The sequence below is a fragment of the Centruroides sculpturatus genome, unplaced genomic scaffold (assembly GCF_000671375.1).
Source record: "Centruroides sculpturatus isolate CEXI.00-Female unplaced genomic scaffold, Cexi_2.0 scaffold90, whole genome shotgun sequence".
Classification (NCBI taxonomy): Eukaryota; Metazoa; Arthropoda; class Arachnida; order Scorpiones; family Buthidae; genus Centruroides; species Centruroides sculpturatus.
In genome coordinates this window covers 823,891-851,577 of record NW_019384353.1, presented here as the reverse complement: position 1 = coordinate 851,577, position 27,687 = coordinate 823,891, and the positions used below count along the sequence as shown (strand labels likewise).

Below are 27,687 nucleotides of genomic sequence, written 5' to 3'. Positions count from 1 at the left end.
AAAACGTAGACTTTAATATAATAAAATACACCTAATAAGGAATTTAAATAATTTTAAAAAAATCATATAAATATTCGAATTTCATATTTATTGCTTATATTATTTGCAGCACACGAAAACACAAAACGTAAATTTATACACAACAAGAACAATTGATGAATCAATTACAATGTCCATATTACTTGTAGACATAAACTTTGGTATTCAGGAGGAATTTCTTAATCCTTAACCTGAGAACAGAAACAATGTGCTCATATACTGTATTTCACAATGATGTTGTACTGTACATAAGATCTAGTTTCCTCTGCAAACAGTGTATTACACTTTTGATAAGAATTCTCTTACAACTACTTTTATTTTTCTGTGTAAAGTTATTTGAACTTTATTCTTCGTAAAGAAGCGAGCAACAAATGAAAAATGTATAATATTAATTACGTCAAAAAATTAAATAACTTTACATTTTATTATACTCGTATACAGAATTAAATAATTTATAATCCTTTATTATTGTTAATATAAAATAATAATAAATAAATTCTACAAAAAAAACATAAGAAATGAGAGAGCATATTTTTAAAGTGAACTACAAATATTCAAGGTTGAGTGAATTAACTTTTAAATATGATGATAAATATTACGATTATATTTTTAAACCTTTAAACCAGGATATTTTACGTATTATTTTTGTATTATATTACGCATAAAATATAAAATTACGTTTAAACAACAAACGATAAAATGCCATATGTATTAATATACTATACTAAAGAACTAATACATTTTAACAATTTCAGCCAGTTTCGTATTATTAGTAAATTGTGTTAAGTGTTAATGTTGTTCTTTTTAGCAATTGTAATACTTTTTCTACTATTAATTCTAATAAAATAACAATTCTTAATTAAAGTCAATTTAGAGAAAAGATGAACAATTATCCATAACTGCGAGAGGATGGGCATTATTTGAATTTGATAAATTGTTTGAATTAATTGTCCACGTTTTCCTTCAAAATAGAACTAAGAATTTCGAAGTTTTTGTTTCCTGACGGAACCAAAACATTGCTGAATAATCGGATGTTTTGTATTTTTCTCAAAATTCCATAAGTTACTTGAGTGTTTTGAAAAGTAACGCTTACGTGGTCATAAGTATTATAATGACGAAACAAATTATGTCAAATCCGGTTTAGGATTAACCTTGATTCTTGGTACACATATCCAACTAGAGGCGAATCACAGTAATTAAAAAAACACCATAAAAATGTGTTTTTTAATTTTATTTTTTTAAAACATTTATTATTACAGTTATAAATTATATTACAGTAATTTAATTAATTAATCGATATCAGAAATTTCATCTATTGTTTTGACATTGCGTGGAAGGTCAAAACACTTGCATCTTCCGTTGGAAACTCCTGCTTTTGCTCCTAATTTTTTACATTCTGCATCGCAGTCTTTAAAATCATTCAAAAGTAATTTTAGTGGTGTTCCATTTTTAGTCTGGACTAAAAACATAACTAAATAAAAATAATTTTTATTAATTTTTTCATGTACATAATTTTTACTTATATTAATTATTAAATACTTTACGTTACCTGAAAGCAGTAGACATACAAGGAATAAAGTCTTCATTTTGATGTATCTGGATCTTTGGATAACCTAATATGTTATCTAGTAAAATGTAAAATAAAATCATAATTTAAGTTTTTTGCCGTTTTTGAGAAATGAATTAAATACATTTTTTAAAAATAAAAAGCAATATTAAATATTTTAGTTTTCGTTAGTAAAAATAACATTAATTTATAGGAATATCAAGAGGAAATTTTTATTAAGCTTCCTCCTCTCGACATCACAGGTTATGTAATAATATTTTAATAATGTTAATATAAGTACATACATTAAAACACCTTAATTTGTTGCTGAGAAATATATTTTTTAAAATATAAGTATTGAATTTTATAAAAAAAATATTTGAAGCACTCCCAAATTTACAAAATTAGATTATAAATTTTTTTAACATAGAAGAAACTACGTGTTCAGTCCTAAGGTCAGAGTTTACTTCTTAGAATGACTGTGGGTGGTAATCTCCCCTACCTGACTTCGTTGGGGTGAGGTGGCTGTTTTGCCTGTTTGTAGAAGAGGGCGGCCATTTTGTATTTTATTTTGACTCGGTTCTCGGTCCCCCGACTAACTACGAGTCTGAAATTTTTTATGCGCAAATGACTTGGTCACTCAATACTCTATGCCAAATATCAACTCTTGACATGTACTCCTTCATACCTCTAAGATGGTAATATTGACCGGCAGTACGATTTTATAGACAAGACATAGTCTTGTCAATAAAACTAACTCTCTCCTCTTCGCTCGGGGGAAAGAATTTCTAAAAATCCCTTCTTAGTGTGCATTCGCATTAAGTATCCTACTAAAACGCAGTGAAAAACGCAAAAAAAGCATCTGAAACAGTGCAGTAGAAGCTGAGTTATTCATTTATCATGTAAGATCCTATCATTACCATGAGAAAAGTTAGTTAAATTGTTACGTTACACGTAAAAACGTATCTGTACTGTCATCACAGTAACTGGACACCCACAAACGGATCTATCTGTTCCAGTGTATTAACCACTGATTTTTATAGCATTTTGTAAAAGTCCACTCCACAGTTCATCACCAATTGAGCGCTCAAATTTGTCTGGTACACGAAAATTGGCTGAAGATAAAACATTCGTGTCACTCATCCAAGAAATGCTTTGTTGAAAAGTTAACAACCCAACTTTTCAAGGGCGCTTTACATATTACGCGCTGGCTTTTTTCCATAATTTAGTAGTAGTGAAGGACTATTATAAATCATTTTCGTATCGATTTCCGTTCTTAAGAAGAAAATTATATATTGATATAAGTTTGAAGTGTCTGTAATGAATAAAAACTCATATTTTTATGCATTTCAACGCCAAGATCTATGAAGATTTTCATTGCTACTTCTTGAAGGGTTGTTTAAAATATTAGTAATTCAATGTTGTGTAATTCACGTGTATATTGTTCATTCATTTGTAAAAGTAAAAATTGTAATGATAAATAATGTAAAATACTAAATAGTAAGTATTAAAAAAATTGTAACTTACCATAAAATGTGATAAACTGGATTAAAACTAGTAGCTTTAGGATAAATAAATAAGCAATATTCTTCAAATTATTGTGTTGAAATCTCAACTATGTCTAATTGTAACAAACTCTCGACTTAATATTTATTTATTAATTAAGCGTGACACAACACAAAATTTTAAAAAACGTTATTTTGCTAGTAATTAAAGGAAAAACTGATAGAATAAATAAACTAATTGGAACACGTTGGGCCTCGTTTCTCACTACCTAGCTGCCATTCTTTCTCTTTTTTTTTTAAAACTCTTTCTGTCATTTAAGCATTAAGAGGGTCTTTTTAGAAAGTCCATTATGTTGTTAACAAGAAGAACTATAACTCAAAATATTCCTTGGATTTTTCAATCCGTCGAGAGTTCCCAGAGCAGTAAACTGTTACCATAACCGTTCGGTCATTCTTCCATTTGCCGCTATTATGGACCTGGTAAACCCCACGATAATTATTGAAAAAGACCTCATTTATTACCAACAGGGTAGAAAGAAACAAAAACAATACTTTAAATTTATATAATTCAGATAAGTCTTCGCTTTAAAATATGAAATTATATATCAAATGTTATCTAAATGTTAAATATTATTACTTCTATTTAAAGTTATGCTAATGAAAATATTCCAATAAAAATCTTTAAAAATAAGCTAAACCGTAATGAAGAAAATTGTAAAAAAAATTAATTTATTAATAAATTTGTATTTTGTTAACAAATTGATTCCACGAAGGCACTGGCTCGTAAACGACTTTAATACAACTGGATAAGAAGACCAATGGCATAGCACATTTCATTTGAAACGGCTTTTGTCATTGGCTTGCTTGTCCAGCTATATTAAAGCCGCTTTATCAGACAACATGCCCACGTTCTTACGATACTTAGTATTTACCTATCTTGTTTGCATTCCTCTAATCTATATGGAATTATTGTAACTGTAACCAATAAGCGGATTGACATAAAAATTTGTATACAGATTAAGCAGAAGAGGAGAAGGATTTTACAAAAAGTTGTTTTAGTTTGAAAACTTTCGCTAGTGAGTGCTTTACAGGAAGATACACGAAACACAACGAATAACACGCCTTCCGCAGTGGCTGTTTACTGATGTGAGGAATAATACTCAATGTGTGCCCTATTGTTTAGGTGTCGACTTCACTCTCCTGTAATGCTTTAAATATGCCAAAGTTTCAATATTTCCTTCTTAAACCAGAGTCCAAATAATATGTGCAAAAAGTGTTCCTAATGGAAGTTTTTGAAGTAAAATTTGTTTTTGCAAAATTCTCTTCCGTATCTTTTTGCACAGTCGGTATAGTAAAGTGTAGACTTATAAATTTCCGCTGTTGTCTTTCTGGATGTCTGTCTGTCTGTCATTCTTAAATCTCGAGAAAGCAGTTAGATAGATAACCTTTGAGACTAGATTTGGAAACAATAGAGGGAGAAGACCCCGGTTAACTATATATAACTATACATAAACTTGCGGTTAATACCAGACGTGACGTTATTTCTATTCAAGCATTTTTTCCTGAAAGGTCTTAGATAGGTAACCAACATGACTCTATTGTTAAAGGAAACGTATAATATACAGGGGCAAGCCACTACTAATTTAACGTGGAAGCATATATTTTAAATGTTTTACATATTTTATTATAATTACATTTTAAAATTAATTGCTGATAATAATAACGCAGTTCATACACCCGGATATAACGTACAAAAAAATCAAGGTATTTTTGTAAATAGCTTAATCATACAGGTTATATTATGCTTATACATTTCAACAGCTTATTTACACCCTTCTATTTATTTTAAATAAATATAAAATTTCTAAGGATATGAATGATGACAAAAGTATTGTTAAAAAAAAAACAATAAAGTTAGAATTACACTGAAAAAGTTTTAGCTTTTTAAATAAAAGAACTTTTAATTTTATTTATTGATACGAAGTTTTATTACAGTTTTAAGTACTTTACAATAATTTAATTAATACATGTAATCGGGAATTGTGGGGACATTGTCTGGAAGTTCATAACACTTGCATCTATCATATTTCAACTGTAATCCAAATTTTGCTCCTAATTTTTTACATTCTTTATCACAGTATTCAGCACCAATCCCACGTAAAGAGTCTGGATAACCATCTTTAGCCTGGACTAAAAACAAGACTAAATAAAATTGTTTTTATTAATTTTTTCTCTTACATAATTTTTACTTATATTAATTATTAAATACTTTACGCCCAGGAAATGCCCAGGAAATACTTTTGGGTTTGCTAGACCGAATTCGATCCCGGACCCTTCAGGGCCAGTTTCGAGAAATACGCGCATGAATGAATGCAAAGGCGACAAATGTCTACTAACTCTTCCCATAGATTTCTGTGTGACGGGTGCAGTGAAACAGTTATGACTTTATACAATTATGCTATTGCTATAATGTAATATAATGTAAAAAATGTTTTACATAACATTTTTAATACCTTTATTACACATTTTAATTTTTCTCCACGATTTTTTACATAAACTTTTCAACAGTTCAATTTTACTACGCTGTGGTCTCGTCTGATTTATTTACACACTTCACACAGATGAAATGCATTGTATTATTATACTAGTAGATGAGTTCGGCGTTGCTCGAGAAAAAAATAACAGTAAAGGTTAAGATTATTAGATTNAATCTCAATTACGTCTAATTGTAACAAACTCTCGACTTAATATTTATTTATTAATTAACCGTGACACAACACAAAATTAAAAAAAAAACATTATATTTTGCTAGTAATTAAAGGAAAAACTGATATGTAATCAGTGATTTTTTTTGTAACATGAAGTAATCAGTTTGAAAAAAACGTAGACTTTAATATAATAAAATACACCTAATAAGGAATTTAAATAATTTTAAAAAAATCATATAAATATTCGAATTTCATATTTATTGCTTATATTATTTGCAGCACACGAAAACACAAAACGTAAATTTATACACAACAAGAACAATTGATGAATCAATTACAATGTCCATATTACTTGTAGACATAAACTTTGGTATTCAGGAGGAATTTCTTAATCCTTAACCTGAGAACAGAAACAATGTGCTCATATACTGTATTTCACAATGATGTTGTACTGTACATAAGATCTAGTTTCCTCTGCAAACAGTGTATTACACTTTTGATAAGAATTCTCTTACAACTACTTTTATTTTTCTGTGTAAAGTTATTTGAACTTTATTCTTCGTAAAGAAGCGAGCAACAAATGAAAAATGTATAATATTAATTACGTCAAAAAATTAAATAACTTTACATTTTATTATACTCGTATACAGAATTAAATAATTTATAATCCTTTATTATTGTTAATATAAAATAATAATAAATAAATTCTACAAAAAAAACATAAGAAATGAGAGAGCATATTTTTAAAGTGAACTACAAATATTCAAGGTTGAGTGAATTAACTTTTAAATATGATGATAAATATTACGATTATATTTTTAAACCTTTAAACCAGGATATTTTACGTATTATTTTTGTATTATATTACGCATAAAATATAAAATTACGTTTAAACAACAAACGATAAAATGCCATATGTATTAATATACTATACTAAAGAACTAATACATTTTAACAATTTCAGCCAGTTTCGTATTATTAGTAAATTGTGTTAAGTGTTAATGTTGTTCTTTTTAGCAATTGTAATACTTTTTCTACTATTAATTCTAATAAAATAACAATTCTTAATTAAAGTCAATTTAGAGAAAAGATGAACAATTATCCATAACTGCGAGAGGATGGGCATTATTTGAATTTGATAAATTGTTTGAATTAATTGTCCACGTTTTCCTTCAAAATAGAACTAAGAATTTCGAAGTTTTTGTTTCCTGACGGAACCAAAACATTGCTGAATAACCGGATGTTTTGTATTTTTCTCAAAATTCCGTAAGTTACTTGAGTGTTTTGAAAAGTAACGCTTACGTGGTCATAAGTATTTTAATGACGAAACAAATTATGTGAAATCCGGTTTAGGATTAACCTTGATTCTTGGTACACATATCCAACTAGAGGCGAATCACAGTAATTAAAAAAACACCATAAAAATGTGTCTTTTAATTTTATTTTTTTAACATTTGTTATTACAGTTTTAAATTATATTACAGTAATCTAATTAATTAATCGATATCAGAAATTTCATCTATTGTTTTGACATTGCGTGGAAGGTCAAAACACTTGCATCTTCCGTTGGAAACTCCTGCTTTTGCTCCTAATTTTTTACATTCTGCATCGCAGTCTTCAAAATCATTCAAAAGTAATTTTAGTGGTGTTCCATTTTTAGTCTGGACTAAAAACATAACTAAATAAAAATGATTTTTATTAATTTTTTCATGTACATAATTTTTACTTATATTAATTATTAAATACTTTACGTTACCTGAAAGCAGTAGACATACAAGGAATAAAGTCTTCATTTTGATGTATCTGGATCTTTGGATAACCTAATATTTTATCTAGGAAAATGTAAAATAAAACCATAATTTAAGTTTTTTGCCGTTTTTGAAAAATGAATTAAATACATTTTTTAAAAATAAAAAGCAATATTAAATATTTTAGTTTTCGTGAGTAAAAATAACATTAATTTATAGGGATATCAGGAGGAAATTTTTATTTTTCTCGACATCACAGGTTATGTAACAATATTTTAATAATGTTAATATAAGTATTTGATTTTATAAAAGGTTATATAGTAGGCCTATATGTAATTTGTAGATTTATACTGAAAATTTTAAATAAAATAAAAAATCCATTTAATTATTAATTAAAATATATTTTAAAAAATTTGTAAAATTTACTTACTTCAATTTTTTATAGCTTTTAACATATTAAAAATTATACTAGATAATATATCGAGTAATTTGATATCAGTTCCTTATAAGGAATTAATTGTCAAATGACAAAAAATTATAAAAATCTTTCTTGTAAATTAAAAAAAATATATGAATGTTTTAAATTATATTTTAAGAGAAAATATAAATCGATGTAGAAAATAATTGAGATAATTGAGTTTATATTTAAATTTTTTTTCAATTAAAATTTTTTAGTATTCATTCAAATAATAACAATTTACTTTTCAGTTTTTTATTTTCACTTCTTCTGCTGTAAAAGCATTAGAAGAATGTTTCTTCCATACTCGTCGAGGGTTCGGCTAAGCTACCTCCCCCATCCGTTCGTCCCTATTAATTCTACTTTATAATTATACTTTATTTAATCTTCAATGCTTCTAATTTTATCCGAAACTGTATTGAAAATATGTGTAATTTCAGTTCTGGTGAACTTTGTTTCAGTGTTTATCTGCATAGAAAATTAATGCAGGTATACTGTTCCGCTGTAGGCCCGCTTTCATTTTATGCTGACATATTTTGTAAAAATGTGTAAAAACATTTTTACACATTTTTATATTACATTTTAAACACCTTTATTACACATTTTAATTTTTCTCCATCAGTTTTTACATAAAATTTTTCAACAATTCATTTTTACTACGCTGTGGGCTCGTCTGGTTTATTTACGCATTTCACACAGATGAGCTGCAAATTATTATAATTATCAAGAATAATAATTTAATTTCAATATCTTTCAATAATTTTAACAGTTTGAAATTGTAAGCTCCGATCATTACGATGAGAAAAGTTAGTTAAGTTGTTACGTTACACGTAAAAACGTCTCTGTACTGTCATCAAGGCCACTCGACAGCCACAAACTGATCTGTTCCAGTGTATTAACTGCAGACGTTTATAGCATCTTTTAAAAATTCACTCCACAGTTCATCACCAATTGAGCACCCAAATTTGTCTGGTGCACTTCAAAATTAGTTAAAGATAGAATGGGAAGACAATCGTGTCACTCATCTGAGAAAAGCTTTGTTGAAAAGTTGCCCTATCCAAGTTTCAATGACCCTTACATATTGAACACTAGTCCATCCTTATATTTTATTACTAGTTAAGGATTGTTATAAGAATCAATTTTCAAATTCTCGTATCCTGTCTTTAAGAAAGGAAGTTAGAAGTGTCAATAATACTCGTGCACGAATAAAATCTCATATTTTTATACATTTCAATACGAAAATCTATAAAGATTTTCATAGCTCCTACCAAACAATAACATTACACTAATTAATTTGAAGTTAAAATACTGTATTAGAAAAAAGTATGGAAAACATTGTTACTTACCTTAAACTGTGATAAGTAGAATAAAAATAGTTGTTTTCAGAGATATAAATAAGCAATATTCTTGAAATGTATTGTGTTGAAATCTCAATTATATCCAATCGTAAACTTTCGACTTAAAATTTTATTTAAGCGTGACACTGCACAGAATTTTAAAATATTATTATTATGATTATTATGTTACAAATATTTAAAAGAAAAACTGATGCGTAATCAGTGTTTTTTTTTAGTGACATTAAATCATCAGTTTGAAAAACAAACGTAGATTTTTTTTCTTAGATAGACAATTTACCAGTGGCCTAATGAATAAATAATGGCACATAGTTGGTCGCGGGTTTATGCATTAGGTGTAAGACACACGGAAAACTCCACGTGGCTTTGCCAATGTGCTGGCTAAGTAAAAATTTCCGGATTTTCTTCACCTAGTTAGCTTCTAAATAAAAACCAGTTTTTTGTAGAATCAAGGAATCACTGTCTCGCAGATTGCTCATGCGTTGCATTGCCTTATTGCATTCATCCAATCTAGTTTTAATATCTTCCTTCCTTTTCCTTACGAAATCCAGCACTATGGTAGGGTTTTAGGAAATTGATCATATATAAAAACAAATACAATAAATTAATAATTTTAAATTTGTTCATTGCTAATTATGTATTTTCAATAACAGAAAAATAATGATATGTAAAATTTATTTTGATCTGCTGAAGTAGCAATGCAACATGAAATTCCTACCCTTGTACTTCCTTCTTTATCTTTATATTCTGAATAATCACTTTCACTATGTCCGTAATAAATTTTATATTCTTCTATATATTCTGATGTATAAGGTCTTCCCTGAGTAGCAATGGCAGTAATGTTGTATTTATCTGGCAATTCAATTGTTAAATATTGGCTGAAATCAGCAATCTTTGCAGTCCATGCTCCACCTCCTGAAAGATTTGTAATGAATTGATACCAATTTTCAATTTATTGATTAGTCCATCACCACTGCCAGGTTAGTCAGAAAAGAAATTATTGCGATGTGTTAGTGAAGAGCATTATAAGATGTGAATTGACATAGTATTACAAAATGTGAAGATAAATACAAATACTACAAAGATGTGAATTTATCCCTTTAAGTAAATGTAATTATTAAAATAATTAAATTATAACAAACACATAATACAGAAAATACGGTTTTAAGAAAAATCAAAATCAAAAATATTTTCAAATTAACAGTTAATAATTTCTAAGATGTTTATTTATAAATTTATTATACATAAAAAGAATACAGATGGACAGCTCATTTCAAAAATGTTTCATGTAAAAAGTAATAATCTGTTTTCTACTGTTACTTTAATAACTATATGTTACATCATCTATTATTATATTTAATATATCTCACATAAAATTTTCTGCAATATTTGGCTAATNTATTAATTTCTTATACAGTATTATTTTATAGGACACGAAAACACAAAACGTAAATGTAAATTCATATACAATAACAAGAATGGATGAATCATTTAGAATTTTAATTCTGTAGACAAACTTTCACTGAATGTGGAAGTTTGTCTACAGAATACAGAGTAATAGTGGCATTTTATTAGAGCTCGACGAATACTTTCATTAACTCATCTACAGAGAATATAGAGATATTCACCAGCTGTTGAGTATACTTAGATCAGACACAACTGCATATACGAGTATATTTGATAATAATAATGACGTTAAAAAAATTTCACGATTACACAATCTGTTTTGCACACCATTAAACACACAAAACAGACCTAAATATAAAACAATACAATAAAAACAGACATCCCTCAAGTAATCTTTAAAGGAGCTGCAGAATAAGCATCTTTACCATCTAATCCAGAATCACGTTGGCTCTTTGGAGAAACAAAGAGAATTATGGCTTTTAATTTTTATAAAATAAATTGACTATAATATTTAAAATTTGTTAATCAGCAGACTTTTCATAATATTGCCCGAGAACCGATATAAATATGAATTTCCACCGAAATTAGATATACATTATACCAAATTTAAGACGATTTATTAAATATTTATTACTCTGACAGCGATGGAAAAATTTTGATGATAATTAAAAATATTAAAAAATTAATAATCATTTATATTTTTAAATTATTATCAAAATTTTATTAGCATTATTGTTAATTTAAAAATAATTAAACATTTCTTAAACTGTACTTAAAACATATAATATTTTAATAATTTTTAAATTATTCAAAATTATAATAAAAATTCTAATTTTATACGGAGTAATTTCTTCGTCATTTTTTCTTCCTTTATAGAAAAATTCCAAATATATAGAAAATGATGTATAATACAATTTCTGGTATTCTTCCATTGAAATTTCAATAATCTTTTAAATTTTCATTATTTCTTTTAGTTTTTTGACATTATAAATCACTAAATTTTTAGTCCTTTCTTTTAAAATTTCTTAACAGATGTAAGATAACTGTAAACAAATCTTTCGTCGAATACCACTTGATAATTATTTTAATTGTTATTAGACCAATACAGGTTTAAATGAATGCCCCAGAATGGTTGATATGGTTTCTACTCGATTTGGATAGAAATTAAATGTATCCTTATCTAATTTCATGCAATGGTTTCATTGAAAACAGTGGAAGAGATGTATAAGAGAATATTGTTTATGTCTTCATTTTGAAGATTTGGTTAGTTTGGTTCTATTCGTTTACTGCAATAGCAACACATGGTTGATCTGCCAAGAGGGAATTCTTCCCGGGAGGTCTTTTATGGAAAATGCCACTATTTAGTTATTATTAACGTGAAGAAAACCAGGAAAACTTCAAGTGGCCATCCCGTTGGAAAGGCGCGAACCCACGACCATTATTCAGTGGTTTTATCCCACTGAATAATGGTCCCACTGAATAATGGCCATTGATAGGCTTGAAGATTCGAAAATTCTCCTGAATGTCTCCAAAATAAAAAATTCCAAATTTACTAAAATGTTTTATTTATAAATCTAAGTCCTATATTTTGTTTCTTACAAAATATTAATGGCAATTAATAACTATTTTGAATATTTATGATTTTTTTAAAAGTTATTTAAATTGAATAATAATGGATTTAAAGTTGTCATACTGAAACTTCAAAACTATGCAATTATTTTAATAAATGATAGCAAAAATAGAAAATTTTGAATAATTTAAAGATACTGTAATTAAAATTTTATATGCTTTAAGTGCAGTTTAAGAACTATTAATTTATCATTAATTAAGAGTATTGCTAATATATCCTATTAAATTTATAATAATATCTAAAATATAAATTAATCATTGTTTTTCTTTTTATTTTTAATTATCATCNGGCATACCAAAAATTCTTATACAAAGTGCTGGTAAGGCTGGAGCACTGTATATTTGTAATAAATTACCTATTAGTAAAACAATATAATTTCTCATTATGTAATAAATTAATTTTCAAATAAGTATTATATTTTGAGTATATTTAGAGCATGTCTTTTGGTGATAATGAATGAGAAACATCACAATTATACAAACTGTTAATACTGGCATACGAAAACAACATAGTATTAAATATACAAAACTTAACTAGATATAACGGTTATTCAAATGAAACACTGATTGAACCGTGTAAAACATGAGGTCAATGGTCACAATAGCAGAATTACAGTATACACAGCATAATGACATTTATACACAGCATAAGTTGCATTAGCTGCACAGGAAATTATGTATCCCAACGGGTTTAATGCAATTATAACAGCGTGTATATCCTTAAAGTAGAAAGAGGAAAGCTGCTATATGAACCATTCAGTTACAGCTGTACAACTGTTTGGACTTTGCAATGAGACTGGAATCTGTGATTATTGAGAAACCTTTTTAAAAGGATCAAAATCATGGAAATTGTAAGGTGACTTATTGGGGCTATCAGGCAGATGTTGCATTATTTCGAATGGAAAGTACTGCAACACCGACCTTAGTCCTGATACGGCACTTCGCATCTTCCATGTTTTCCAATCTTTAAAAATGTTTCTCAATGCTAAACAACCCTTATGTAAAATAATACATAAAAAACAAACAGACATCAAGTAATCTTCAATGGAGTTGCACAATAAGCATCGTAACGATCTATATATTCTATTCTATATATTATAGAATTATTAAACTCGAATAGATGAAAATTTATTTCAAATTATTTCATAAAATATCCGCATAAAAATCACGACATAATATGAAATGTCAGTATTATTACGATTTAATATTTTTAAAACATATTTGAGTAAATATTGAATTATTTTATTGGAAATACTGCAGTAAAATACCTGTATATTATTTTATTATAGAGGATGTTGGTTGCATTGATTACATCTATGATATGTATCGGCGCCTTTGCAAAAGAAGGTAATACTGTAAATATTAGGAAACATTTTTAAATTTTAAAAATATTTATTTTAATGAATATTTATAGATGTTTCAGATCTTCCGAATTATTGCCCGAGGACCGATAATGAATATGGATTTCCACCTAAATTTGATAAAGATTTCAACAAATTCAGAGTATACTTTAAGAGAAATTATTACAGTTGTCTACATCATAATCCTGATTATATTTGCAAATGTTATGGATTTCAGGAAAGTCTCTGTATAAGTAGATATGTTTATTGTCCACGGGTTAAAACAATTCCTCAAGGATGTCCTACAGGAAATTTATTAAATTCGAACGGAAAATTCTTACCGATAAAGTTGTTATATGCTTTTATCTGTTCATATTATTTTCTGCAAATTATTCGAATTGTTGTTTATTAATCGAACAAATAGACCAAAATTATTAATACATTTTATTAAATCTTTGATATATTTTTACTAAGAAGCTTATTTTTATCGCATTTATTTCATTTTTTTGGATGATTTTTTATATTTAAAAAATGATTTCTAAAGTGTTATAGATTTCAAACAATAAATATTCATAATTACAAATTACAGTTGTACAAATTTTTATTAATAAATTAAATACATTTTCCAGAAATTTTTTATGTTTAATATAAATCTTTTTTTTTTTCTACTACTAAAATATTCGATATTGTGTAGTTTCATCGAATAGCTTGTTCTCATAAAAGTTCAATTTTTAATGACGTTAAATAAAATGTAAAAAAAAAACGTGAAAATGAAGATCACCAATTTAATTTATGTTATCAGCACAAGAGAGGATAAACACAGGGAATAAACTCTAGAACAAGAGGGAATAAATTTATCCTCTGAGAGTTCGAAATTATCACGCAGTAACTGCGTTCACTTAACCTGTACACGAGCAAACCATGTGTATAAAGGTTACGGAAGTCTTTGAACTACCGCCGACACTATCAAAGGAGCAGAAAATCTTTACTGAAGATCCTTGATCCTTAGATCCTTCAGTTTTTCTTCTTAAATCCTCAGATCTACATATATACATAGATGGATCCATGTAGTCGACCTTTAGAAAAGATTTCGTTAATAAGCGAATGTTACTTCAAGACAGTTTTCATTTAGCTGATGACTTTTACCATGGAACCATATTGCTCGAAATGAGTCCTTGTTTGATTTTCTGCAATGATTCTATTAACACTGTGGAAGGGGATGCACAAAACACGATTTTACAACTGCTAGACTTATACGAGAACATTGTTTGTGTCTTCGGGTTGAAGATTCAAAAATTCCTCCTGAATGTCGAACTTCGTCTCTAGAGTTAAAATTCCAACTAATTCCTCAATTGCTATTATTCAGTAAAATTTATGTTTTGTATTTTCGTGTCTTACAAAATAATTTAAGTAATTAATATCAAGTTCGAATATTTATATAAATTATAAAAATTATTTTAATTGTATAGGAAAGAATTTTTATTAAAACCAAAACGTGTGTCGTTAATTTATGAAATTAAAGCAAAACATTAAGAAAACAACAACATAAAATTTGTTATAATTTTTTAAAATCTATTATAGAATATTTTAAATACTTATTAATTAAGAATAATACTAATAAAAGTTTAAAATTATTAATTTATACTTTCCCTATGTTATACACAACAATCGGAAAAATAATATTTTTACATAACTAATGTTATCCAGAGAGAAAGCTGAAGAATTTTCACCATGGCCATTAATGTATCCTATCCCTATAAATTATTGTTATTGTTACTAACGAAAACTAAAATCCTTAATATTGCTTTTTATTAAAAAAAAAAAGAAACATTCTACTTAATTCAATTGTCCAACAAAAGGCAAAAAAAGTCTCGCTCTGTCCCCAGACCCCATAAAAGCTCTGGATAGACTTTTATATAGTAATGTTTAAAATGTAATAAAATATAAAATAATTATTACAATTGAAAATTAACAATGGGAGTGTCAACAATAGACGTGTCAACAATGGAAGTGTTATGTAAAAATGGAAGTGTTAAGAGAAAGCGTCGTTTTAAGAGAAAGTGCAGTTTTTTTCGTTTTTGCAGGAAATCGAAGATATTTTTAGACCCATCTAAAAATTCTCTAATTAGCAGATAGGCCCGGCGTTGCTCGGGCGAAAAGTAACGATAGCGAATATTAAGGTTATTATGTTATAGTCAATCTTACCCGTTTTCAAAGAATGCAAGAATTAGGTCCCCCTGTTTCCGGACTAATTAGAGAATTTTTAGATGGGTTAAAAAATGTTCGATTTCTTGCAAAAACGAAAATAAACTGCATCTACGTCTGTAAATCTTGCACGTCGCTTTATCTTAACACTTCCATTGTTGATACTTCCATTGTTACTTAACACTTCCATTGTTGACAGTTCCATTCTTAACACTTCCATTGTTGATACTTCCATTCTTAACACTTCCATTGTTGATACTTACATTATTACTTAACACTTCAATTGTCGAAGCCTTAATCCTGCCCCTCTCTCCTCGGGGGGAATTTCGAAAAATCCCTTAGTGTGCGTTCTCGTGCCGTACCCTAACTGTGTACCAAATTTCAATTTTCAACTCATAACCGTTTGGGCTCTGCGCTGATTATTGTTACCAACTGGTCTCGATTATATATATAGATTATTACAATTAAAAATTATGTTATAATTATTTTAATGTTAATAAGTTTTTATATTTAAAATTTATTTAAAGAAGAAAATTTTAGAGATTTCGGGATCGATTCTCTCATAGAGATTTCCATTCGCTCTTAGATTATTCACCTAATTAATCTTAATTTAAAATTATTTTTATATCATAGCCGAATATCAAGTGGTAATCTGCCAACAATCAAATTTGGCAAAAAATGGACAAAATATTTAAACTATGCACTCTAGAAAACACCTTAAATTATGTTTTGTGCTCGCTGGTAACTTTGTATTGTGTAATTTTCTTATGCGAATGCATAAGACTATAAACCACCGTGAGTAGTATGTTCTCGTAAATAGCGAGTTCATAGGAATTTTTTAAAATTTATTTATTTATTTACTGCAACACGATAAGTGGGCGATCTGTCGAGAGGATCCCTCCCAGGAAGACTTTTATGAGAAACTGGCTGCTATTTAAGTGTTAGACATGTGAAGAAAACACTGTAAACCACTTGACCAGCTCGTTGGCGTTGCACGAAACCACGACGGACTAACACGTGTTAGGTAGTTTTATCCACTCGGCAACTGGAGGACACTTGTGGTAATTAAGAAAGTACCATTCAGAAACGAAACCGCGTTGTTAGATGTGGAAAATTAAATATTTATATATATTTCATAATGTAACACTTTCGACTCCATGCAGAAGAGTGTTATGTGCTATCCGTCACAGTAATGATATAGCGCATCTGCTCCGCGCTATATTACCGTATTGTCTTAGTAATTAAGCGAATATAATATACATATTTTTTTGTTTTTTAAATTATATCCATTTTTTGTATGAAATACAGTGGACCCCCCTATAATACGGTAGATACGTTCCGTGTTATATGAATTCCGTGTTGTATGAGTCACTTAAATATATGAGCCAATCACAGCCCGGCACATGTGCAGTTTAGGGGCTTACGGCTGTTTGAAAGGTTTTCTTTCATAAAATTAACCGATTCTAGACTGATTTGACTCAACATTTCCAAAACATTATTTTTTGGGAATAATCTATATAAACTATGCTATAAACAAAAAATTGTAGAACTACTTACCGAGTGTTCACCGTTCGACGACGCCATCGCTTAAGCTTGCTTTCGTCGCGGAGCGGCTCATCGCGTGTTTCCTGATAAGTTATTTTTCTGCGAAAAATTGCTGAACTTTGGAGACATCATTAATATAAATATAATTTTTGTGGCCGTTAAATAATAAATGGTTTTTAGTAAGTCCGCTGCTTGTTTAAACTCAACGAAATTGTACAATATCCGCTATTGGTCTAGATTAGATTAATCCTGTCGTTGACGTTTTACCGTGTTATACGAACACGATCGCAATTTCTCGCAGTGTTATACGAATCCGTGTTATATGAACCCGTGTTATGGGGGATCTACTGCATATTTACTTTATTAGTTGTTTAATTTTTGCCAATGAGATGGCGTTCCGTGTAAAACCAGAGACTCGAATATATACAGAAGTTAATTGATATATAGAAATTCAATAAATATTTCGAAATGGCATGCACTTCGTTATCTACGATTTTCATGTTAACGTAACTGCCGAGTGTTGTAGTAACAAGTCAAACGACATAGGAGTACATGGAGAACAAACAGACAAACATCTTCATTTATATATACAGTATATATGTAGTTAATCACCAAACCCACTTGTTAAAAGATTATTGTTTTTAACTTTGTAATGTATTTAAATTGTATTTTTTTATACAGTTCTTGGTAGCCTACTTTATTGACATTTTGAATCAGTAACTAGCCATAAAAGAGAGATTGCTGCCCATACAATTTCTATCTACGGTAGGAAGAATAAAAAAAAAGACAACCAAAATAATTATTATCTTTTATTTATATATAAAAACATAATTAATTTAAGATATGATTTCACTTGAAACAGAACATTTTTCATATAATTTCTACTAATATTTCTACATAATTATCCTTTAACAGTTTATATGATTGTTTATAATCAAAATTTCTCAAAGTTTATCTGTAATTTAATTAAAATAACCAAAGATATAAATTAAACAATATTTGTATTAACATTTTATTTGAAAGAAACTTATACTGTAACACATATCGATAAATCATACAATTTTTTCACAATAACAGTGTTCGTTCCTACAATAACCATCATTGTAGTTTAATGAGTGACATTTCTCTAAGCATTTCGCTTCGTCACAATCTGATGACACATGTCTTGGACAATGGCAAGTTTGATTTTTACAATAACCTCTGCTATAATTATAAGTATAACATAACTGTAAGCAACGATTATCTCCACATTCATTTTCTTCATTTTCCACACAGTAACAACTTCTGTTTTTACAATATCCCATATTGTAGTTAAAAGAATAACACGCTTGTAAACAATGGAATTCTTCACAATTAAACAATGAATTAAATTGAATATTTCCTTTTGGCTTGGGCAGAGAATGATGTTTCTTACCAGTTTTTTTACGATTCCATCCGATTCCTAGATAAATTATTTTAAAACTGTTTAATTCATATACTCACAGAATGTTCATAATTAATATTTATTGATTTCTGCGTTTCTTCCGAAGAAATACAATCCGATAGAAATTTAAAATGTAAAGCATGGCCTCTTGGCACATTGAAATTCAAAATGAAATCCGTTAATTTTTTTCCACAATGTGTAAATGGTTAAGATAAATATAAAACAAATTGAAACAATATAAATTTTATCTGTTTACAGTATAAACGTACCGGTGTAAATACAGGTATATTGTTTGATAATGTGCCGGTAAATCTTGGAATTAACCTATCCAAAATAAGAAAGCGATCATGTTTTAACAAGAAACTTTTTTTCAAAGATCCGATAATAATCCTGATGCGCCCAGGATTCGTCGCCGGTCACAATTCTACGAAGGAAGACATCACCTTGTGTTTCGTAACGACCCAAGTCTGTGAAATGCCCAAAATCTCTGCAATGTTCGTCTATTGCATCGTCGATTCTCGCAAACCAATTCATCAATGCGAATCACCTGTTTGTCTTTACATGCAGACATTAATCGTCCTCTACGTGTTTGATTGATCCTGAGCTTGTTGATCATGCAGATTCGTTCCAGCAAGATTCTTGTCTTTCAAAGCCCTTACCCACCTCCTAACTGTGTTGACATCAGTGCAAACATCTCCATACACGCACGCATCTCTCAAATTTTAATGGATTTCAATCAAAGCCACATTCTCTGCAATAACAAATTCGATAACTGGTCGTTTTTTTTAAACCACACGTCCGTATAGGTTGCTATTTTTGTTATATTTTGTTAATATTACTGAGAATCGCTGCCAGGTAGACATGTGTACCAAGAATTAATGTAAATCCTAAACCGATACTGACACAAATTATATTATAATTACTAAAAAAGAATAAAATTGACACTTACCACAATTTATTAAAAATATAAAAGCGGCTGAAATTGTTAAAATATATATTAGTTCTTTCATGATAGAATAGAATTTTATCGGTTGCTGTTTAAACGTAATTTTATATTTTATGCATTAATATAATACTAAAATAATACGTAAAATATGCTTATTTAGACATTTTAAAAATTAATCATAATAATCATCATTATATTTAAAATTTAATTAACTCAATTTGAATTTATTTGTCATTCACTTTAAAAAAAGCTCTTTCATTTATTAATTTTTTTTAAAGAATTTATTCATTATTATTTTATATTATTAATAATAAATAATTACAAATTATATAATTCTTTATATAATAAATTGTAAAAATATTTTATTTTTTTTATTTTTTAAAGTAGTTAATATTATAAGTATTTCATTTGTTTATTACTTCTTTATGACTAAAATCGTTCAAATGACTTATAATATTTTATCAATAATCATTTAATTTTATGTTGAAACTTCAGTATTTTGCAAAACGATTGGCTAATGAGAAAAAATTCAAGAAAAAAAACATTATTTCGTTAAATATTTTTAACTATAAAAAATATTTCCTAATAAAAATAGGTTTACCAAAGGCCGAATTGATAAAAACCACTTAACATTGGTAGTTGGTTGCGGGTTCGTGCTTCACCAAGGGTTGCAGATTTCCGGTTATATTCACGTGTCTACCTCCTAAATAGAAGCTGGTATCCTATAGAAAGTCTTCCTGGAAGTACCCCTCTTGGCATATCGCTCATGTGTTTGTTCCGTACACCATGAAATGGAACAAATCATTAATTTCTATTTAATATAAGGCAGGATATTGAAAATATGTTGTGTTTGATTACATTACACATTACACAAATTCATAATGTATATATATTTAATATTTTATATCTGTTATACAGTTTCATGCTTATTATTAAGAGTGTATAATACATTCATATTAACATAAACGTACATTTACACATAAATATTAACTGCAAATACATGAATATAAAACTTAATTTCATATTAACATTTAAGAAATTTCCATTTTAAAAATATTTTCATTTACTTTAATTTTACAATTAGATTTTCTGTAATATACATTAAATGTATTATTTTATTTCTCATAAAAAATAACATTAAATTTATAATTTAAGAGGAAAAATTAGATATGAACCGAGTAGTATCCATATTAAAATTGCATTTGGTAGAAATGCGGAAGATGAATTTGAATGTTTTTCGGTAGTATTTTCTAAATTTCTTGGACAGTAACAAAGTTCATTTTTACAAAAACCTGTATGATAATTAATAAATGTATTACACAACACTATGCAGTGGGAATGTTTGCAGTCTTGTCTTATATTCGTTGGACAGAAACAAATTTCATCTTTGCAAATACCCTCGTTGTAGTTTAAAGACTTACATAGTTGTACACAGTGCTTTTCTTCACACTTTTCCACTGAATTTATCTTACTATAGTTAACCGAATGATATAATCCTTCGTTGTTCTCGATTTCTAGAAATATATATAATGTATATTTCATTAAAAATTTTAAATAATAGATAATGTTTACATTTAAAGATGAAGAAATATTTCTATAGAAAGAGTATCAAACTTTCATAAAAATGGCATATTTTATAAAAGTAAACAATGATTAAACAGAACTATCAGGAAGAGTTTCAACAATCTTCTTTTTGAATTTCAAAGTACTTCGACCGCGGAAAAGCATGTTTATTAACAGATAATAGTTTACGTGCATTGGCATCGATCTGTATGAACTGTATATTGGAGTAGTGGTGGATCCAAGGTTATAGGGACTCAGCCCCTTTGGGTTCTTTCGGATCCGCTGCTGCCTCATTGGAGAAGGGGCGATGACAACAAATGAAAAAACAGGCGCAAGAATACATTTGAGATAAGAATTCGCACTCGCGATGCAGTTTATGCAGAAAAGGGAAATGAAATGCACAAGTTGTTCTAGTTTTCGAAATTTCAATCTATTGTACTTTCGTATTTTTCTCTCTTCTCTTGAATTGGCGCATACCTTGTAGTTAAGAAGCCTGGCTTCCGGACAACTACAACAATAAAATGGAAACGATGGATCACGCCAGCAATCTGTCTAACTTGAAGAAAATAGCCCGAAATCCTTCTGTTTTTCTCTCTCCTCTTGTATTTTTTGCATCTGCATAAACGTGGGCCAATAGTGAAATAACAGGAATCCATAAGATTAAAATATCACCACTAGGCATGGGTTTCACATTGTGAAAAATTAACTGTACTGTTGATAGAAATTATGAAAATTTTTTCATATTAAAGAAGATTTAGAAAACATGTCGTGATACCAGTGGCCAAGCGGTACCGTTACGTGAACACTGGTAGTTTGGTCGTGGATTCGCTCCTCGCCCGATGGGCTGGCCAAGAGGAGTTTTCTGCGTTTATCCACGTCTCTAACGCCTAAATAGAGGCCAGTTACTCTTAAAAGACCTTTTGGAAGGCATTTTCCCCGGCTCTTCGCGAGTAATTTTGTATAGTCAAATAAAACTTCCATATTAAACCCGATAAGGAAAGTCTTCCGAGGCGGAATAGCTACTTACAGCAGTTACTCGATTTGTGTATCGTGAGGTATATTAATATCTTTGTAAAATGTTGCTTTATTTACTAAATATCTTAATATATACCTTTTAAAATGTTTAGCCTGAAGAAGGATTGACAATTTCACTATATTCAATCCGAAAAACGTTGCTAAACAAAGGTAGTTGATTACAAGTCTTGGTCTCTGTTTAATACGGATAGTAGGAAAGACACTAGTCGTGGATAGTAGGTAACAGTCACTAGTCGTGGAATTCTACGAAAGAATCTTTTAAATAAGGTGTACGTGTTGTGTACACCTTATTTACACTCTTTTCTATTCCTAAATTTTGTAACATGGTATTAAATAAAATAAAATAAAAAACAAATAAGTTAAACCCACAACAAATATTTTTGTATATGTTGCAAGGGAGGACAACTTGCTGGTATAAAAATATTGGTGGTAATGTCCCCTCTGTTTTATATGGATGTATAGTACATCCATGTTTATATGTAAGTTAGGTTTCTGACATGTTCATATTGCTCATATTGTTAGTATGCTTCAGTGTGTCACTCGGTACATTGTATTAACTTGATAAGCTGTGTACTGAATATTTCCTGTAAACAAGCTGAATTGAATCGAGTATAGAGGCGTATTTCAAACATTTCGAGCCGTGCTTCGAGGAGACAGAAGACAAAAAAAAAAACTTTCACTTAGATATTTAATATTTTAGCTTTTCTTAGTCTAAAAACAAGTTTGAGAAGCTATCGACTGCCGTTATAATTTTAAGTGCAATTTTCAAATATTTTAATCAAAATCACGGCAAATAATTAGGTGTGTTAAAGAAGCTCCTCGAACAAATCCAATTCAAACTTTATCTCCGAGTGAAAATCCAAGTGCTTTCATCTCTTGTCAACTGATGACAAGAGTACTTGTATTCAGTGAAAAGCCATTTGAATTGTAAGTTATTATTATTATAAAGTATAAAATATGTAGCTTTTATAAAAGTCTGCTAATAATCTAGTTTATTTTGTAATTAAAAAACAAATTATGTTGTATATGTCTGTCTGTCTACAGAATATTCATAAGTACACCCAGTAAATGCTTCAAATTGAAGTAGGTTAATATCAAGACTAGTTATTCAATCTTTCGGCACAACTTAATTGGTTCGGTCATTGTTTTTTAATTGATCAAATCAATCAAGTGGTTACTTAATCTGAACAGAATAAATCAAATATAAACAATGTTTCAAAATGTTAATACTTTTTATTGTGTTTGACTGTTATTTAACAAACAATTGATAAACACAAAAGCGAAACTGGGGAAAAAACTGTTATATTTGTAAAGTACTAAAACAGAATGCATTTTACAGATGATGTATAAATATTTAAGAACCACAATCCCAAAAGAAAATTAACTAAAAACACCTGTGAATTATGGAAAAAAAAGAATCCAATTATAACCATACTTGTTTTTAAAGCAAAAATAATATACAACAAATCATGTTTTATGAATTCAAAGTTATATTTTATTTTATTTTTATTGTTGGATCACCTATGTTAGACCAAATTATAATGTAACNATAGGTGTCGCCACATGACGCTTAAATTTAAGCGTCATATGGCGACACCTATCTTTTCCTGGAGGAAAAAAAAACATAGGAGAAAGTGCTGCTATCTTGTGACTATAATATTAAACAATAATTTTTTTTTCCTGTGTAATATAGTGTTTTAAGTGTTCCAGAACAAAACAATTTATTACTTAAATACTATTACAGTAAAACCTTAATAAAACGGAAACCTGCCTAAAGAGGAAAAATTCTTCAAAACCCAACAATTTTCTGTATTAAAAAACAATATAATGTGTCCAAAACACAAACCTTCAAACCGGGTAAAATATTTGGTACCGTACGAGTCCGGTTTACACAGGTTTTACTAAATTATACCTGAAAGTAGAATTTATTAAATCAGCAATCAATGCTCTACGTTAAATTTTTCTTTGGAAAAAGTATGCGAAAATAATTTATTTTTACTTTACCGGGTTTTATATACAACAGAGGAAACGTATGACGATCGATCAAAAAAGGAACCCCGAGATATTTATATAGTATTTTTGGATTCAGGCAGCCTTAAAATGTCAAGAAATGCAAAATAATTTTGGGTTTTTTCTATAAATATGGATGTTAGTACGTATGTATGCGCGAGGGGAAGCACGAATTTGTTCATCTACTTTTAAGCTTAACACTGTTGATAATTCCGTTTTATATGAATTCCATGTTGTACCAGTCACTTAGATTTTACAAATACGTGTGCCGGGCTGTGAACGGCTCACGTATTTGTAAAATTTAAGTGACTCGTACAAGGGGGGTCGACTGTAATTTACAGGAAAGTCTAAAAGTCAATTAACCAAAGTTACCTAATTTTTTTTATATATTGTTTAACTGAATTTTGGGCCCTCGCTATACTTAAGCCTACGTATTCAATACAAACCAATACATTTATTTTATTTAAATATAGGAATATACACAAACCTCTCTACAAAATTTCAGAAATTTTTGACAAAAGACACAAGGGTTATTAAAGGGGGGTCGACTGTAGTGGTAAGGGGAAAAAATATGAAATTTCACAATGATGAATTCTCTGTATACTTTTTCAGCAGTTTCATATAAATTAATCGTTTCTTCCTGGAAATTAATATACTAAAAATGTGAAGAAAATCCGGTAAACTGCATGTGATCAGCTCGTTAGTGAAGGACGAACCCCCGACAATTACCAGTGTTTATCCATTCGTCTACTTATGGGCAGATTTAAATTGCAATCTCATGCATCATAAATACGAAAATATAACAAAATACTTTATTTTTCTATATACTTTTTTAAATTTTACATTTAATAGGATGTATTTTAATTGTATTCTGTTTAGAAACATTCCTTTAATTATGCTTAGTTTTTGCTAAACAAGTCAATCAATTGAGTCAGAGGTGAATCGCTGTCTGCTTTCGGTTGGGTACCGACTGGAGGAAGTAAAGCTTTGCATTTATCATCCTCTGGACTGAAATTTTGGCATAAAATATCAGGAAAATTTCCAGCAAAAAACGAGACAAATTTCATAATATAATCTTTAGCTTCTGTTCCGCATTTCTTCTCTACAAATTCGGTACCACAACTACGGAATCTACGATAGGAGCTACAAGAAATAACATCAATTATAAGTTTTAAAATTTATTAAATTAAAAATTAAATTAAGTATTAAATATTGTAATTTATTTACCAGCAAGAAAGGGTTATTCTATCTTTTGCAGGTACTGTAGAAATCTTATCTATAGCAGCTCGAGCATCGTTGGCGCAAGCTTGTTGATCGCTCCATACTTCACGGAGGCACGAAGCGTGTTTCAATAAGGCTTTTAAAAGTAAAAATATAAATATAAAGCTGTTTAAAAGTTAAATAAATGAGTAAATATATTAATATATCTTACTGGTTCGCAGTTCGTTTCCAGGGGTACAAAAATTGTTTATGTTTTCGTTAGATTCGTCAGTACCATAAGCCAATAATTGTCTGTACAATGGTGTTGCGCATTTATTTGTGTAATTAGTGGCACAAGCAATGGCTTCTTTTAGAGATCTAAAATATATAAGAATAATATTAAATATATATTTTATATATATGTATAAATATATAAATATAATAAGACTTACGAGCANGATATTAATTTCTTATACAGTATTATTTTATAGGACACGAAAACACAAAACGTAAATGTAAATTCATATACAATAACAAGAATGGATGAATCATTTAGAATTTTAATTCTGTAGACAAACTTTCACTGAATGTGGAAGTTTGTCTACAGAATACAGAGTAATAGTGGCATTTTATTAGAGCTCGACGAATACTTTCATTAACTCATCTACAGAGAATATAGAGATATTCACCAGCTGTTGAGTATACTTAGATCAGACACAACTGCATATACGAGTATATTTGATAATAATAATGACGTTAAAAAAATTTCACGATTACACAATCTGTTTTGCACACCATTAAACACACAAAACAGACCTAAATATAAAACAATACAATAAAAACAGACATCCCTCAAGTAATCTTTAAAGGAGCTGCAGAATAAGCATCTTTACCATCTAATCCAGAATCACGTTGGCTCTTTGGAGAAACAAAGAGAATTATGGCTTTTAATTTTTATAAAATAAATTTAAATATATATTTCTTAATTTAAGTACATACATTAAATTATTTATAGCTTAAATTTTATATAATGTAATCCGTCTTGAATGTTTAGAATTATAAACGTTAATACAAAGAAGATACAATAGAAGGGTCTGAGACGTAAAGATGGCAGCCTACAGCTCTGGGAAACCGGAATCGAATCCGGACAGGTTAGGATTTTTCGGTGGTTTATCTCGAATATATCAGGCCCTTGAACATACAACTCTGGAGGATCCGGGTTCGGATCCGGAGGAAGTTTTCGAGGAGACCATGTTCGTTATCATTGGGCCGCTCTATTGTGGGCCTGCCACTATGGGCCTGCCACTATGGGCTTTTTATAGCAAGCCCATAGTGGGCTTGCTATAAAAAGCCCCGTAGTGCCCTTAGAGTAAAAATAATTATAAAAAAAAAAGAAGAATATGTGAAACAGATCGAACTTACGATGGATCCAGAAAGGATCCACAGGACGAAAAGAAGCAAATACAACGTACATTCGTCTAAAAACTATTGATAATTAATCTTTAAATATCTAAACAACGATAATTATAATATTGGTAGACTTTATAAGATTTTATGATTTGAAATAAATATAAAATATATTTACCCATTGCAACGATAAAGAGTAGAAGGTAAGTATACTTCATGATTGTTGTTGTTCCTTCGAAGGTATGGAGGAAAACTGTAAGAAGGATTAGTTCGATGGCGTATTTATAGTAGATGAAATACGAATTGCGTTTCTTTCGTCAACATTCTTTTACCTATTTCTGGTAACAAACAACGTAGTTATTGCAAATGGCAATTTACTAATAAAGACTAAAGGAAATCTGTTCTGCTACTTAACCTTGAAACTTTAGTAAAGAAAACGTTCTATTGAAATGCTGACATTAATGAAGATAACAAGAAATTTCGTCATAATTGCCATTAAAATAATGTCATAAATTAAAGTAGGAAAATTTTCTTATTTTCCTTAACAAATTCATCTTGTGATTCAGAGCTATAAGACTATTTTTATGTTTTTTTGTATTATTTAAAAAAATAAATAAAT

The 27,687-nt window shown here is 28.8% G+C and overlaps 2 protein-coding genes and 1 long non-coding RNA gene across 3 annotated transcripts; 1 reads left to right on the top strand and 2 right to left on the bottom strand.

Annotated features, from left to right (window-relative positions):
• Nucleotides 1-6,670: 6,670 nt before the first annotated feature.
• Nucleotides 6,671-9,422, bottom strand: LOC111638732. Its single transcript, XR_002758927.1, has 3 exons — nt 9,350-9,422; nt 7,555-7,630; nt 6,671-7,476 (listed from the first exon to the last, which is right to left on the bottom strand). It is a non-coding gene; the product is annotated as an uncharacterized LOC111638732 (long non-coding RNA).
• A 4,254-nt stretch (nt 9,423-13,676) lies between these two features.
• Nucleotides 13,677-14,203, top strand: LOC111638720. Its single transcript, XM_023384479.1, has 2 exons — nt 13,677-13,741; nt 13,809-14,203. Exons 1-2 carry the CDS (start codon nt 13,687-13,689, stop codon nt 14,144-14,146), a joined length of 393 nt encoding a protein of 130 aa, XP_023240247.1. The 5' UTR covers nt 13,677-13,686; the 3' UTR covers nt 14,147-14,203.
• Nucleotides 14,204-25,289: 11,086 nt separating this feature from the next.
• LOC111639004 lies at nt 25,290-27,135 on the bottom strand. Its single transcript, XM_023384782.1, has 4 exons — nt 27,084-27,135; nt 25,894-26,079; nt 25,689-25,818; nt 25,290-25,604 (listed from the first exon to the last, which is right to left on the bottom strand). Exons 1-4 carry the CDS (start codon nt 27,133-27,135, stop codon nt 25,361-25,363), a joined length of 612 nt encoding a protein of 203 aa, XP_023240550.1. The 3' UTR covers nt 25,290-25,360.
• Nucleotides 27,136-27,687: the final 552 nt, after the last annotated feature.

Bases quoted from the DNA above. Each gene is read 5' to 3' on its own strand.
- LOC111638720 (XM_023384479.1), top strand. From the start codon at position 13,687: ATGTTGGTTGCATTGATTACATCTATGATATGTATCGGCGCCTTTGCA. The intron at 13,742-13,808 runs GTAATACTGTAA...GAATATTTATAG, and splicing joins CGGCGCCTTTGCAAAAGAAG to ATGTTTCAGATCTTCCGAAT.
- LOC111639004 (XM_023384782.1), bottom strand. From the start codon at position 27,135: ATGTACGTTGTATTTGCTTCTTTTCGTCCTGTGGATCCTTTCTGGATC. The intron at 26,080-27,083 runs GTAAGTTCGATC...ATTTATACATAT, and splicing joins GGATCCTTTCTGGATCCATC to ATATAAAATATATATTTAAT. The intron at 25,819-25,893 runs GTAAGATATATT...TACTTTTAAAAG, and splicing joins TGGAAACGAACTGCGAACCA to CCTTATTGAAACACGCTTCG.